This window comes from Ictalurus furcatus, chromosome 24, assembly GCF_023375685.1.
Source record: "Ictalurus furcatus strain D&B chromosome 24, Billie_1.0, whole genome shotgun sequence".
NCBI lineage: Eukaryota > Metazoa > Chordata > Actinopteri > Siluriformes > Ictaluridae > Ictalurus > Ictalurus furcatus.
Window position 1 is genome coordinate 16,543,891 of NC_071278.1, and position 12,856 is coordinate 16,556,746.

Consider the following 12,856-nt stretch of genomic DNA (forward strand, 5'->3'; position numbering starts at 1 on the left):
ATTAGACATAGCAAACGCCGCATTACATCAGGCCAATTTCTGGATTTCTCTAATTGCAGGGAGGCTCCACATCCAAGCTTAAAAGGCCACCTTTACATTCCAGCCGTGGATCTTTGACGGGAGAAAATGGTGGAACCACACCTGCTGCTAAACCTGCGCGCTCTGGTGGGGAACCGCTCGCCGCTTGAAGGGTTTCTAAACCCCACTGTTTGCAGATTGTTTCAGAAATACAGAGCTGTTCAGTCTAATCAAATCCAATCGTTTTTTTTTTTTTTTTGCATACCTTGTATATGGCTGCTTTCACAGGGAGGTTTTATCATCTGTCTATAAAAACATTCATGTGCATTGCTGATTTACTGGGGGGGTGTTTTTGGGATCAGTCACTTTTTTTAACTCTATATTCGTTATGAGAGTTAAGCACGAACAGAGCAAGTTCAAGAGTGTAAATCTGTTCCAGGGTATTCTCCAGCCAGTTATAGTATTTAGTTGTTGTTGTTTTTATTTGATCTCAAATTGCTACAGTGTACATAAATAAAATAAAAAGAAAACATTCCCCCTGAAGTACAGTCCTAAAGTATGCTGTGTCACTAACGCACTGCTGTCTGAGCTAGCCTGTGGATGCAATGCTTAAATCCAGTTAATCTGACAAAATTAATCACTAAACGAATCCAAAATTGCAGCATATGTAGAAAATAAAGTCCTATAGGATTATTATTTTAGCAAGACCATCTTTAGCATTTCATCACAGCTTGGTAGCGCTGTTGTTACGTCGGGTTTTGTAATCTGTCTCATTAAGGTAGAGTGTGTGTAATCCTGTGTACACACTGGTGTGATGAGCTGAGGCTTGCAGTCGGCTGGCCCTGTACGACTGTGGTTAGTTTGTCTTATTTAGAGGTTAAATGACTAAATCCCCATCCCAGACTGTCTTCTACCGGCTGGCGGGTCCAAATTTTTAACTTTGAGGAAATGATGGAACATTTATTTCATGCACTGGTGTGTGTATTGTCTTTCTACACATTGTTTTTTATTGAAGTACATGGAAAGACAGTTGCCTCCGGACAGTCCCAGAGTTCCCCGTTTGATCCTGAACCTGTTAAATTAAATTCACACCTCTGGGTATGAACGGTGCCGTGGTGTCCCATCCCGGGCATTTTCTTATGATGGTCTCCGGAACCACTGCAGCCCCGACCAAAACAAATTGATTACTGAAGCCGAGTGAATCTGCGTTCGAGAGACACTAAAATGTCCACGTGAAACCAGCCTAAGTAACATCTTGTACAGCGTATTATTTTTACCTTCTTTGCTCATTTAGTCCTCGTTTCACGATGCTTCCTTAAACTGCCTGAATTTCACGATGCTGATCTTTGCCGTCTCTTCCTCCGCAGACAATAAGCGCACTGCGTCCTCAGCCAGCGGACCCGCTAGCCGTGCAGGCAGCCGTGCTGGGAGCAGAACCAGCAGTCGCAGGGGCAGCGACGCCTCGGACACTTCTGAGCTGATGGAGACACGCTCAGCCTGCTCCGACACTTCAGACACACCGCGCCGCCCAGGTGCCAAACCCTCCAAAATCCCTACCATCTCCAAGAAGACTCCCAGTCCCAAAACGCCGACGACCAAGAAGTAGCGGGTTTTCACCGTAAACAGGTGGAGACGAGGGACAGGAGCACAGGGTACTGATGTCGATGCTGCACCAACCTACCCGGCACAAGCATGTAGGATTGATGAGAATAGAGAACTGGAACATCTCTAACTACTCCAGCTGTACTAAAATTACCTAGACAGTGTTGACCCCAGAACCGTCCTCGACAACTAACATAACAGTGCTGCCTTATTTGTGTTATAATTTGACTGACTTCTTAGTTTCTTGAACATGTGACTGAGCTGGAAAGCTACTGACACGTACGCACATGGACACGTGGAGTGGCACTACCACTGGAACTGGGATTTTATCTCAGCCCCGTCAATATGCAATGGCAAGCCACTCTTTAGCGCTGAGACTGGGAGATGGTACAGCCACGATTCCAATACTGACTCTCATAGGCACACGTTCCTTTAGGATTTCACAGTGGTAACGATTCTGACCTTTTCTCCACTGTATGCAAAGCTACTTGTTGTTTTACAGATTTTATTCTGAAACGACTCGAGAACCTCACTAAATATCCTGCACCTAGACCATGTGGTGTGTGTGTGTGTGTGTGTGTGTGTGTGGTTTGTGTGCTAGTTTCTTTCATGGTTGACAAACTGAACAGCAGTTCATGGAAGCGATGAGTGATCCATCATCTCATCCTTGCTAGTGAGTCCGAAGCTTGGTCATGTGACCACGGCTTCATTTTTGTTGTCTCAACAAAGCGTCCATTAACACTCACTGACGGCATTCGATGTCCATCCAACAAACGTAGAAAGTCCTAAATCCTGAGAGCACTTAAGTGACTCGTACGGAAGAATTTCACACATGCACTGACATTTTCTTTCCTTTGAAGCCTGATGCTAATAAAATCGGGCGTACTCACCCGTGTGTTTTAACCATGATTAGTTACACATATCATGTTACAGAGGTCTTTTAGTTGCTTCACACGTTGAGAAACTCTTCAAGAAATTGTGAATGTTTCATGGTTAATTTATAATCCTAATGTATTTTGTTTTGCTTGTGTATTTATTTTTCATTACAGTATAATATCACATTCTGGGCAACTCTAGTATTACATTATGTCTGATAACCTTTTTGTGCTTTTTTTTTGTTGTTGTTGTTGTTGTGTTTCTGCCTTTGTGCTAATGATTTTTCTGATAATGGTCATTACTGATATAATGGACCATGAAGCTGACTGATTTCAATGGTGGCCTTTTTGTCAGAGATTACAGCCTCTAGATCATGTCAAAAAGAATTGCTTCCCACTTTGTTGGAAGCTCGTACAGAGTACGAGTCGGATCGCGGGGATTTGACCACATATCCCATGAAACGACCGTTCACATAGCCTTGTCTTTGACAAGCTGAAGCATATGAATATCTAATGAAAGTGAAATCAGAAGGTAATTTTTATTTATTTATTGTGTCTAAGGGAGGGGAGGGGGGTAAGGGCTATGAAACGGATTCACATTTTGAGTCTGTGCAACGCAACTCTCTCGGTATGATGAAGAGACAAAAGAGCAGGGTGCGATTGTGAAAAGTTAAGATTATAAAAGTCTTTTTTTTTTGTTCTCTTTTGTATTAAAATTATGCTTGCAGTAAATCTCATCTGCTCTTGTTTATTAAAGGTGGGGGGGGGGCATGTTTCTTTTTTTTTTTTTTTTTTTTTTTTTTGGTAGGGACAAATGTCTTCATAATTATAGGAATATCTGACACATCTGGTTTGATCTTGTGGGAACATTTGGCTAGTCTGCATGAGAAACTGCTTTTATACACATGTAAAAACTGCAGCTTTTATTTCCAAAACTAAAACAGCCATAATGGTTCTTTTTGGTTACTAAAGTTAAGGTTAGATTTAGGTGTCAGTGGAAGGTTCTCACAAGGGTAGTAAAGTGTGTGTGTGCGCGTGTGTGCGCGCACAGACCTCTACATACCACAGGAAATTTCACGATAATTATACGCAGGGAGTAATTACCTTTCCAAAGAGATAACGATGGCCAATTAAACCTTCAAACAGGATGGGTTTATGTGGATCATATCCACTCAATTACTAAAACCGTTTCAAAGGAGCTCCACACTACAGAACATAAAGAACCTTTTGTTTTTGATGTGTGTATAAGCCCTTGGCGTGTGTGTCAGTGTGTTTGTATTGGACTGTGTATAGGTTCGGTGGTTGGATGGAGCGGATGGGGTTAGGGAGGGGTGACGCTTCATGCTGCACGCACACTGCACACTGCAGCTGTGTCTGGGGTTATGTACAAATATTTAAACCCTCTCACATCCTTTCCCTCCAAACGGTCTCTTCAGCACCCATAGCAGCTCCTGTCGCACTTCTTCACCTCGCTCACGTCTTCAGACTCTCTACAGAAGTCCGTTCCTGTGGTGTACCATACCCCACAGCAGGGAATGCACTGCTGCATGTGATGGACAGTGTTGAAGAAAGTGAGGGGTTTTACTGTGACTTTAAACTTCAGTTTTATTTCTGTTTCAAAATAAGAAAAGAACAATGCAGCATGTGATAAATCAAACGTATTCATACACTCTAAAAACAGGTTCCATTTGGCACCCCTTAAGGGTTCCTTAACTTTATTTATCTATTTATTTATTTGCTTGCTTGCTTCCTTAACAGGGACAATACACATGACACAGTGGCACAGCAGGTAGTGTTGCAGCCTCCCAGCTCCAGGTTTCGGTCCTGAGCTTGGGTTACCGTCTGTGGAGTTTTATTGCATGTTCTCCCCACGTACGCGTGGGCTTCTTTTGGGTTCGGGTTCATTTCCCAAAAACATGCCGGTGGGTGGACTGTCAAAAACAAATTGTCCCTAGGTGTGAATGAGTGTGCGATTGTTTGTGGGCATTGTACCCTGCAATGGGCTCCAGGGGGTATTCCTGCTTCACGCCCAGTAGTACCAGGATAGGCTCCAGATCCCCCATCCCCCTGACCAGGATAAAGGGACTACTGAATGTGACTGAGTGAATACACATTAATCTACATCAGTATTCATGATGTAAATGTGTCCGATTTAGCCAACTGGCTAATTTTCATCTACTGTCCCTGTGCAGCTTGATGTTATTAAAAAATTAATTGGACAAAAAGAACAGGTAAGAAAGGAAGAAACAATAAAACGACAAAAGAACATGGTTACACCTAAAGCACCTCATACACTAAATACACAACACAGCCCATGATATGAGCGTGACACTACAATATGTGAGCACTGTTAACATGCTCGATCGATCGATAGATATATAGAGATGGATATACATATATAGATTATTATATATGTATATATATTATATATTATATATAAATTTAATAAGCCACTGGTTCTCAAGTCTCTTCAATCAGCTGGAAGGGGCAACAAATGACTGGAAAAGTAAGTGTTACTAAAAACAAACAGCTGGAGGAACATTTTGAAAGTAACTAGGTTAATTGGCAACAGGTCAGTAACATGATTGGATATAAAAAAAAAACAGTATCTAATAGAGGCAGAGTCTCTCGGAAGTAAAGATGGGATGGATTCCGGATGGAAGTATATATTGCTCTAAAACCTGTATGTACCTTTCAGCACTGATTGTGCCTTTCCTGAGGTTAAACATTTGATGTTTTCTATGTTCTATTATGAATAACATTGTCTTATGAGATTTGCAAATCATTGCGTTCTGTTTTTATTTACATTTTGCACAGCGTCCCAACTTTTTTGGAATTGGGGTTGTATATCCTCGCGTGACTGGACAAATTGGGTGTGTGAAAGATGAAATAGATGATATAGTCAATGGAGGAAGCGCTGTAGTGGCAGGGAGAGGGAGGAGGATTCAGCCATTTGGGACACTCCCTCACTACATCTTATGAAGAGAAGGAAGTCTCATATTCAGATTACAGTCAGTGCAAAAGGCCAGAGGCTGTCATTGCTGTACTTCTGTTTTAAGACTCAATGCCTGCAGGTGTGGCTCGTGTGTGGTTTTGGTCAAAGGGAATTGGTCTAAAAAAAAATCCATAGGTGAATTCATTTTCCTCAGAAGGACACTTCAGGAAGCATGAACAGTTTACACTGTGGATTACAACCCAAAGGCAAAGGAAAGCTGGTGAGAACTTGTCCATCTACAAAATATCTCTGATTTCTTTGGATGTGATTTCTTACTTTGGAGTTCATTGGATCTTATTGGATTAAGCTGTAACTCGTCTGGAGAAAGGGCAGGTGTTGCGTTTCACTGTGGACTCTTTGAAGACTTTCTGGTGCGTCATTAGAGCTGCTTTATTTATTTACTGTACCCTTAGACATTAACTTCCCATTTTGCCTTAGTCTTTACTCAGCACCTGCTCTTTACTTAGCTTTATTCTGGCTCTTCTAAAGTCGCACTTCAAAGGAGTGGAAAGTCTTAAGAAACTGTTTGGTTTCCTATAAGTTGCTTCTGCGCTGCCAGAACTTATTGCTCCTGCTGTGGTGTGTTTTCACCGTCACGCTCCATAAGTAAACAGAAGATATTGCATGAGACAGAGAGGAACTCAGGTTTGTTTTGGAGATAACAGTCAAGAGAAAGGACACACACACACAAGAGGGTAGAAAAGATTGGAAGTTGATGGGGGGGAAGTAACTTTGATCACTCTTGAAGAACTTACAGGAGGACTGTTACACTTGAACACAGGTGAATGAAATCAAGGACAGCTTGTCTTGCTGAGACATTTCAACAGCCTTGTGGGCTGAAGCTGGCCAGAGCAAAGTAAGTTTGAGTATTTTCAAGAGTCTAAACGTTAGCAGGAGGTTAACTTAAACACGGATGGATAACCAGGCCATTATCCAGGACAGTATAGTTGCAGGAAGATGGGAGCCCCTGGTCCACTATATGTCCCCACAGCATGGCAGAAGGAGGACAGCTAGCTGTGGGAACAGAATCGCAGGTGGACGGTGGCTCTCGATATTGACCGTCATTCTCCCTCTATGCATGTTTGTGTGTGTCTGTGGGCAAATGGAGGGGATGGTGCACTCAAGCTTCCGCAGACTAAGTGGCCGTGAGAAGAAGGAGATGCAAAAGGAGATTTTGTCCATCCTGGGACTCCCGGGACGGCCTCGTCCACACCCGCCTCTGCGTCCTCCCTCATCTGCTCCACTCTTCATGCTGGACCTGTACCATGCTGTGTCAGCCGAGGGGGACGAGGGCCTAGGTGTGGGCTTCATCCCTGAAAGTGTCAGTCATGCTGCGTTACCTACCCTAAGCACACACACACCACCACTTGGCACCGTGGTCAGTGAGGCAGACACCGTCATGAGCTTCGTTAACTTGGGTGAGTGACAGAAATGCTTTGGTTTACTCCATAAATACTAAACAGGTCTGGCCATAGATAAGTGCTAATAACCTCCAATTATGTATAAAACTCTTCTTGATTCTTCAATTCTGCTACAATGCACATAATACCAAATCAACTCATTAGCGTCATTCTGTCCAGGGAAAGATGTTTCAGTATAGAGCTCCACACACCTTCTAAAACTAGCTTTCCTTAATACTGTGAGGGATTTTAAAACGGTAATCATCCTAGCTATGTGCGATGCAATTGTAGTCCGTGTCCAAGACTTAAGTCTAACTTACAGGAACATTCCAGGGTTTGTTTGGGGTTTTTTTTTTTCCAAACTAATTTCTATCCACTGCAAAAAGTTACATATAAAACTCTAAGGGGTTTGGCTTATCTGTTGGGGGAACACTTACAGGTTCAATACAGAACCAATACCTCTGTTCTATATAGATCAGAGGGTTCCACTTTAAGTAGAACGCCTTTAGGAAGCTAAAAACTATTTCTGTACCTTAACTATTCAAAGAGTAGCTTTCTAAGAGTGTAGTGTATGGGTAATTACCACTGGCAATAATTTCAACACATTTCCCTGTACTGAGAATAGAATGGAAGACCAATTTACTCACTTGTAATGGAAAAGAACATCGTTTCGTTCTTTACTCAGCACTGGGAAATGTGTTCAGGGAAGTTCTTGTTTGTGGTGATCAGCCAAACATTACACAGGTGGTGGATTGAGATTAGGTTGAAAACATTGGGATATTTATTCAAGTTACAATTTCCTGACTTGAACTTGTTTACGACTGGAGACTTCAACTTTCACCTGGATTCAAATTTGTTTTTACTGAATTTTACTTGCAATATCTTACAGCAATATCGGCACTTTCCCTTTAAGGACTTGAATTAAACTCGACTTCAAATAGCAGTTTAGGGACTTCGGGCTAGAATCGAATGTGAGGGTGAAATGATTTGAATTAGGACTAAGGGTTATGTTGCAACACCAGTGTTATTTTTCTGATTCTTGGTTGTCTTTGTTATTTGTCTTGCATTTCATCATTAAACCATTAGTACAAACACACATCATTATACTTTCCAAGATAAATAAATGTAATGCAGTGCAACAGTGTGCTAGATTTGGCATTGAGGTAAGAAGCACAACACACCATCGTGAGAGCTAGGATTGGTGTTTAATTTCCCTGAGAGAACCACATTATCTTTCTAGTATCTCTTCCTGTCTCGTCGGCAAGACGATGGTTATCTGTCTCAAAATTGCAATTAGCCATGCCGTTCTCAGTGGCCTCCTCCCTTTATCGCTCTCCTGCGTCTTCTTCTTGGGAGGATATCCGTGTTCTCTGATACTAAACATCACTGCCGGTGTAACCCGCAGCATATGTTCAGCAATAAATTGACTGCTGTTCTCTGCGTTAACCTGTAATGACTGAAATGGACTCTGATGAGTGTGAATGAAGCAGGAACAGTGATTGGGATCTTGTATGCAGTTCGAATGAAGGCCAGGAGGCATAGCATGATGCTGAACGCGCACAGCTGTGCAGAATTACAGGCTCCATTGCTAGGCAGAAAGAGAAGGAGGGAGAGGAAAATGAAAATAATGTCAGGCACTCCTCTAAAAATATACTACAGGGCTGTAATTAGTGGTTGTGTGTTGAGTAGCAGCCGGCCCCACAGAGCCTCTAATTACCCTATAGTGCAGCCATAGCCATGGGTGTTAGTCTGGTCCACAGACCTCTACAAGGACAAATGTTCATCTCGTTCTCTCTTTATCCTCTCATCATCCCATACACCCCTTCATGAAGGACACTCACTCTTCCAACACCTTCGCCTTCATTTCTTTCTATATTGTCTGTACTGCTCATGACCTTTCTCTTCTCCTCTAGATGGTAATCTCATTTAGTCTCTCACCTAGAGCTCAGTTTGTGTGAAATTCTCCCTCATCCTTCCTCCTTCACTTCTCATCTCTTGGTCTTTCATCCACTAGGTCGGGTGATGGGCAGACGGGATCTTGCGAGCTCTCAGTAACTCTCCCCTCTTGCTCTCTTTCTGTCCTTCAGTGGAGCATGAAAGGGATCTACTCCAGCCGCGGCCCTACTGGAAGGAGTTTCGTTTTGATCTGACGCCACTTCCTCAAGGAGAGACAGTCACTGCTGCAGAGTTCCGCATCTATAAAAGCCTGACCGTGGGTCAGAAAGCTAACCGTACCCTCCACATCTCTGTTTATGAGATCCAGAGGGAAAAAAGACACAGGTCACACGCTATTTTATTATTATTATTTTTTTAAAAAGATATTTATGAATTTAGTTTTGTAGAAAGTACTAAATATTGCCAAAATCCTGAGAATTTCACAAAATTCTCTTCTTTTTAAACCGTGTCTTTTTCTTATTGTATAGTTTTCTTGAGAATTTAATATCTTGCAATGAAATGTTCCACTCTCAGAGAAAAGGCTTATTCAGGGTTATTTGGATGGTTACAGGTTTTAAAATAAAATAAAAATCTAACATACTACAGTGATGCGGTGAGTAAAGTTGCCACCAGACAGCTCCGGGGTCCGCGGTTTGATCCTGAGCTGGGGTTTTGTGTGTTCTCCCCGTGTCTACATGGGTTTTGCTCCTAGTCCTCTGGTTTCCTCCCATCTCCCAAAAATATGCTAGCAGGTGGATTGGCTACTCTCCCTTTTGTGACTGGGAAAGCTTTTTGTTTTAGGGTTTTACATAACACCTTTAAAAGTTCCCCAGCAGGGGCTAACTGAAGAAATTTTAGGGTTCTAGAACAATTTTTTTTTTATGTACTTCTCAAAATACTCCTCAATATTCTGTGAATGTTTAATGATTTTCGCTCTCGAAAGGGATTCTACTACACTGCAGAAATGACATCTTTGCAAGTGAAAATATTCAAGAATATAGTCAAATGTATCTAGTATTTCCTATTATAAGAAACCAAATATAAGATTACTAAAAACTAGTTGTAGACATTTTTTTGCAGATCATTTTAAGTATTTATTTCTTATTTCTAGCAAAATCATCTGAAAATAGAACGAGAAAATGTAAAGCTTGAAATGAGTAAAAATATGTCTAGAAATAGGTTTAATAATCTTATATTTGGTTAATTGTGTTCTTATAATAAGAAATACTAGATAAAAGTATTTGACTAAAAGGACACTTCTATGTTCTACATAGAAACTTGAAATTTTTCCACCAGAGGGACAAAATGAAGAAAGTTTCATGGTGCTAGATAGAAGCTTTTACTAAAAAGAGTATTTATATCCGACCTTGTTGTAATGCTTCGTACACAATATTAAGAAAATACTTGGAATTATATATTTTATATATATATTATGCTGAAAATTGTGGCAGGTTCTTCATGAAACCTGATCTTGCTGGTGTGATTTTAGGGAGCCTGAGCTAGTCTTACTGGACATGCAGTCAGTTCCAGCAGGGCAGGAGGGCTGGCTGGCCTTCGATGTAACATCTGCCAGCAACCACTGGCTCCTGCAACCACGAAGCAACCTCGGCATCCGGCTGTACGTGGAAATGGAAGATGGTGAGATCTCATTAGGCACTGATTAAAAAAAATATTCAAATGGATGTTTTATTCTGATGTGTGATTGTGTCTCAAATGATTGTATTCACTTTAAATGGTAGTTTAGAATAGTGATATCTGTTTATATCTTCACTGTGGTCTTTTCCGCTCTCAGACCGCTCATTATCTGCCGGCTGGGTGGGTCTGGTGGGCCGCAGAGGGCCACGTTCCAAACAGCCTTTCATGGTGACATTCTTCAGAGCCAGCCAGGCCCCCTGCCGCCCACCTCGTGCTCTCAGACACAACACCCAGCGCAGGAAAAAACACAAAAACGATCTGCCTCACCCAAACAGACCGGGTTTATTTGGTAAGGACAAATGAATATGTTTAAGGTATAGTGTGCAGGCTCGACACACATTTAATAAGTGATGAGTTGAGACGTATTTCATTTTAAAAATTTTATGTAGGAGAGATTTCTGTCATAAATATGATTCTAGCTCGTATCTAGCTGTTTTTAATCTATACTTTAAATAAAATATGACAGAATTAGGGTGTTGTGCAAGATTATATGGTTTCTCACACGGACATATCATTAACACAGCAACATTATCCAACAGCTAAACAACTGTCTGTTAAACCACAATCTGCGTCATTACAATTTGCTCATAAATTGTTGTCTTTTTTCCTTTTTTCATTTCAGACCAAACTCCTGTGAGTAATGGGCGACAGGCCTGTAAAAAGCACGAGTTATATGTCAGCTTCAGTGACCTGGGTTGGAAGGTAAAGTCTTACATATCCCCTAAATTAACACTAGGTTACAAAAAAAAAAAAAAAAAGTATATTTGCAATATCACTGTCAACATATCACTGCTTTTGAAACAAGGTATGCAACAATAGCTGCATTAGTTATTATGCTAACTTAAGCTATGCTTAATATACACTCACAGGATCTTTAATAGCAACACCTGTACACCTGCTCATTCATGCTATTCATGCTGTATCTAATCAGCCAATCATGTGGCAGCAGCACAATGCGTAAAGTCATGCAGATGCAGGTCAAGACATCAAACATCAGACAGAATTGGGGAAATTGCGATCTCAGCAACTCTGACTGTGGCACAGGTGTTGGTGCCAGACAGGCTGGCTTGAGTACTTTAGAAACTACCGACCTCCTCTGATTTTCATGCACAACAGTTTACACAGAATGGTGTGGAAAGTATATGCATCCAGTGAGTGGTGGTTCTGAGGCTGGAAATGCCTCACTGATGAGAGACATTAGATGAGAATGAACAGAGTGGTGTTGAACTAACATGAAGGCTACGGTAATTCAAATGGCCAGTCTTTACAGATGCAGTGAGCAGAAAAGCATCTTGGAAAGCGCAACACATTGAACCTTGAGATAAATGGGCTACAATAGAAATAGAAAACCACATCGGGTTCTACTCCTATCAGCCAAGAACAGAAATCTGAGACTACAATGTGCACAGACTCAACAAAACTAGACCGTTGAAGATGGGAAAGACATCGTTTGACCGTTTTTCAATCTTCAACTCTCCTGTTTCTAAAATACTCAAAATAGCCCATCTGGCACCAACACTCATTTTGCCACATAATTGGCTGATTGGATAATTGCATGACTACAGCTGGTGTACAGGTGTTCTGATTAAAGCGACTTCTTCTAAACTCTGGGTTTTTGTTGTTTTTTTTTGTCTCTCAGGATTGGGTTTTGGCTCCTCCAGGTTACTCAGCATATTATTGCGATGGGGAATGTGACTATCCTCTTGGTTCCTGTATGAACGCTACTAATCATGCCTTGATCCAGCTTGTGGTTAGTACTTTTAACATCAAGCCTCTTTTCCACTGTAACACCAGATGGTCACCACGGTCAGCTTTCCTTTCTGAGCAGGCGCAGAGTCCTGTGACTGGCTACATTTTCTTTTTCCATCTATTACATTTATAAATCAAAAACTAGGAAGCACCTATATATAAAATAAATTTTAAAAAAAAATACAGCAATAACAGGAAGTGATGCAGTAGGTCAGCTATGGCATACTCTGTTTGTAATGAGTTTGGGAGGTTACTATATGATATTTCCCTCAAAACAACTTCAATCTCTGGAGCTTGAAAATAAAAAGAGCAGAAAGTGAGAAACTGGATGACATGCTTTCCGGGCTAATACGGAAATGTTATTTACCAGCAAAGGTTATGCGACTAACACAGATGATCACACACCTGTCTCTGCAAGCACATAGGGAACACATAGGGAATTTGACACAATGATGGACTGTGTGTTATGATCTGCTCCCAAGTAGCACAACTGTCTAAGCCTTCACCCTCATCAGGAGATCCTGAGTTTGTATAATAATATGTCAGAGTATAATAACCCAGTTCCTTGACTGGCAGAGATGGCATTC

General features: G+C 41.4%; 2 protein-coding genes across 13 annotated transcripts in view; both read left to right on the forward strand.

Moving 5' to 3' along the window:
• Window positions 1-3,227, forward strand: part of macf1a (microtubule actin crosslinking factor 1a) — a 202,991-nt gene extending 199,764 nt beyond the window's left edge. For 11 of the 12 annotated variants that reach the window (XM_053612352.1, XM_053612358.1, XM_053612354.1 and 8 more), the window contains 2 exons: window positions 60-165; window positions 1,386-3,227. In XM_053612352.1, the coding sequence (XP_053468327.1) occupies window positions 60-165; window positions 1,386-1,624 (345 nt within the window). In that variant the 3' untranslated portion in view covers window positions 1,625-3,227. Of the gene's footprint in view, window positions 1-59; window positions 166-1,385 lie in introns of those variants that run through there. The other variant, XR_008384522.1, reaches the window with a different exon arrangement.
• Window positions 3,228-3,293: 66 nt separating this feature from the next.
• The window catches only part of bmp8a (bone morphogenetic protein 8a), an 11,177-nt gene continuing 1,614 nt past the window's right edge, over window positions 3,294-12,856 (forward strand). The window contains exons 1-6 of the mRNA XM_053612364.1: window positions 3,294-6,908; window positions 8,978-9,170; window positions 10,315-10,463; window positions 10,618-10,809; window positions 11,143-11,222; window positions 12,160-12,270. Coding sequence (XP_053468339.1) covers window positions 6,404-6,908; window positions 8,978-9,170; window positions 10,315-10,463; window positions 10,618-10,809; window positions 11,143-11,222; window positions 12,160-12,270 — 1,230 coding nt within the window. The 5' untranslated portion in view covers window positions 3,294-6,403. The remainder of the gene's footprint in view (window positions 6,909-8,977; window positions 9,171-10,314; window positions 10,464-10,617; window positions 10,810-11,142; window positions 11,223-12,159; window positions 12,271-12,856) is intronic.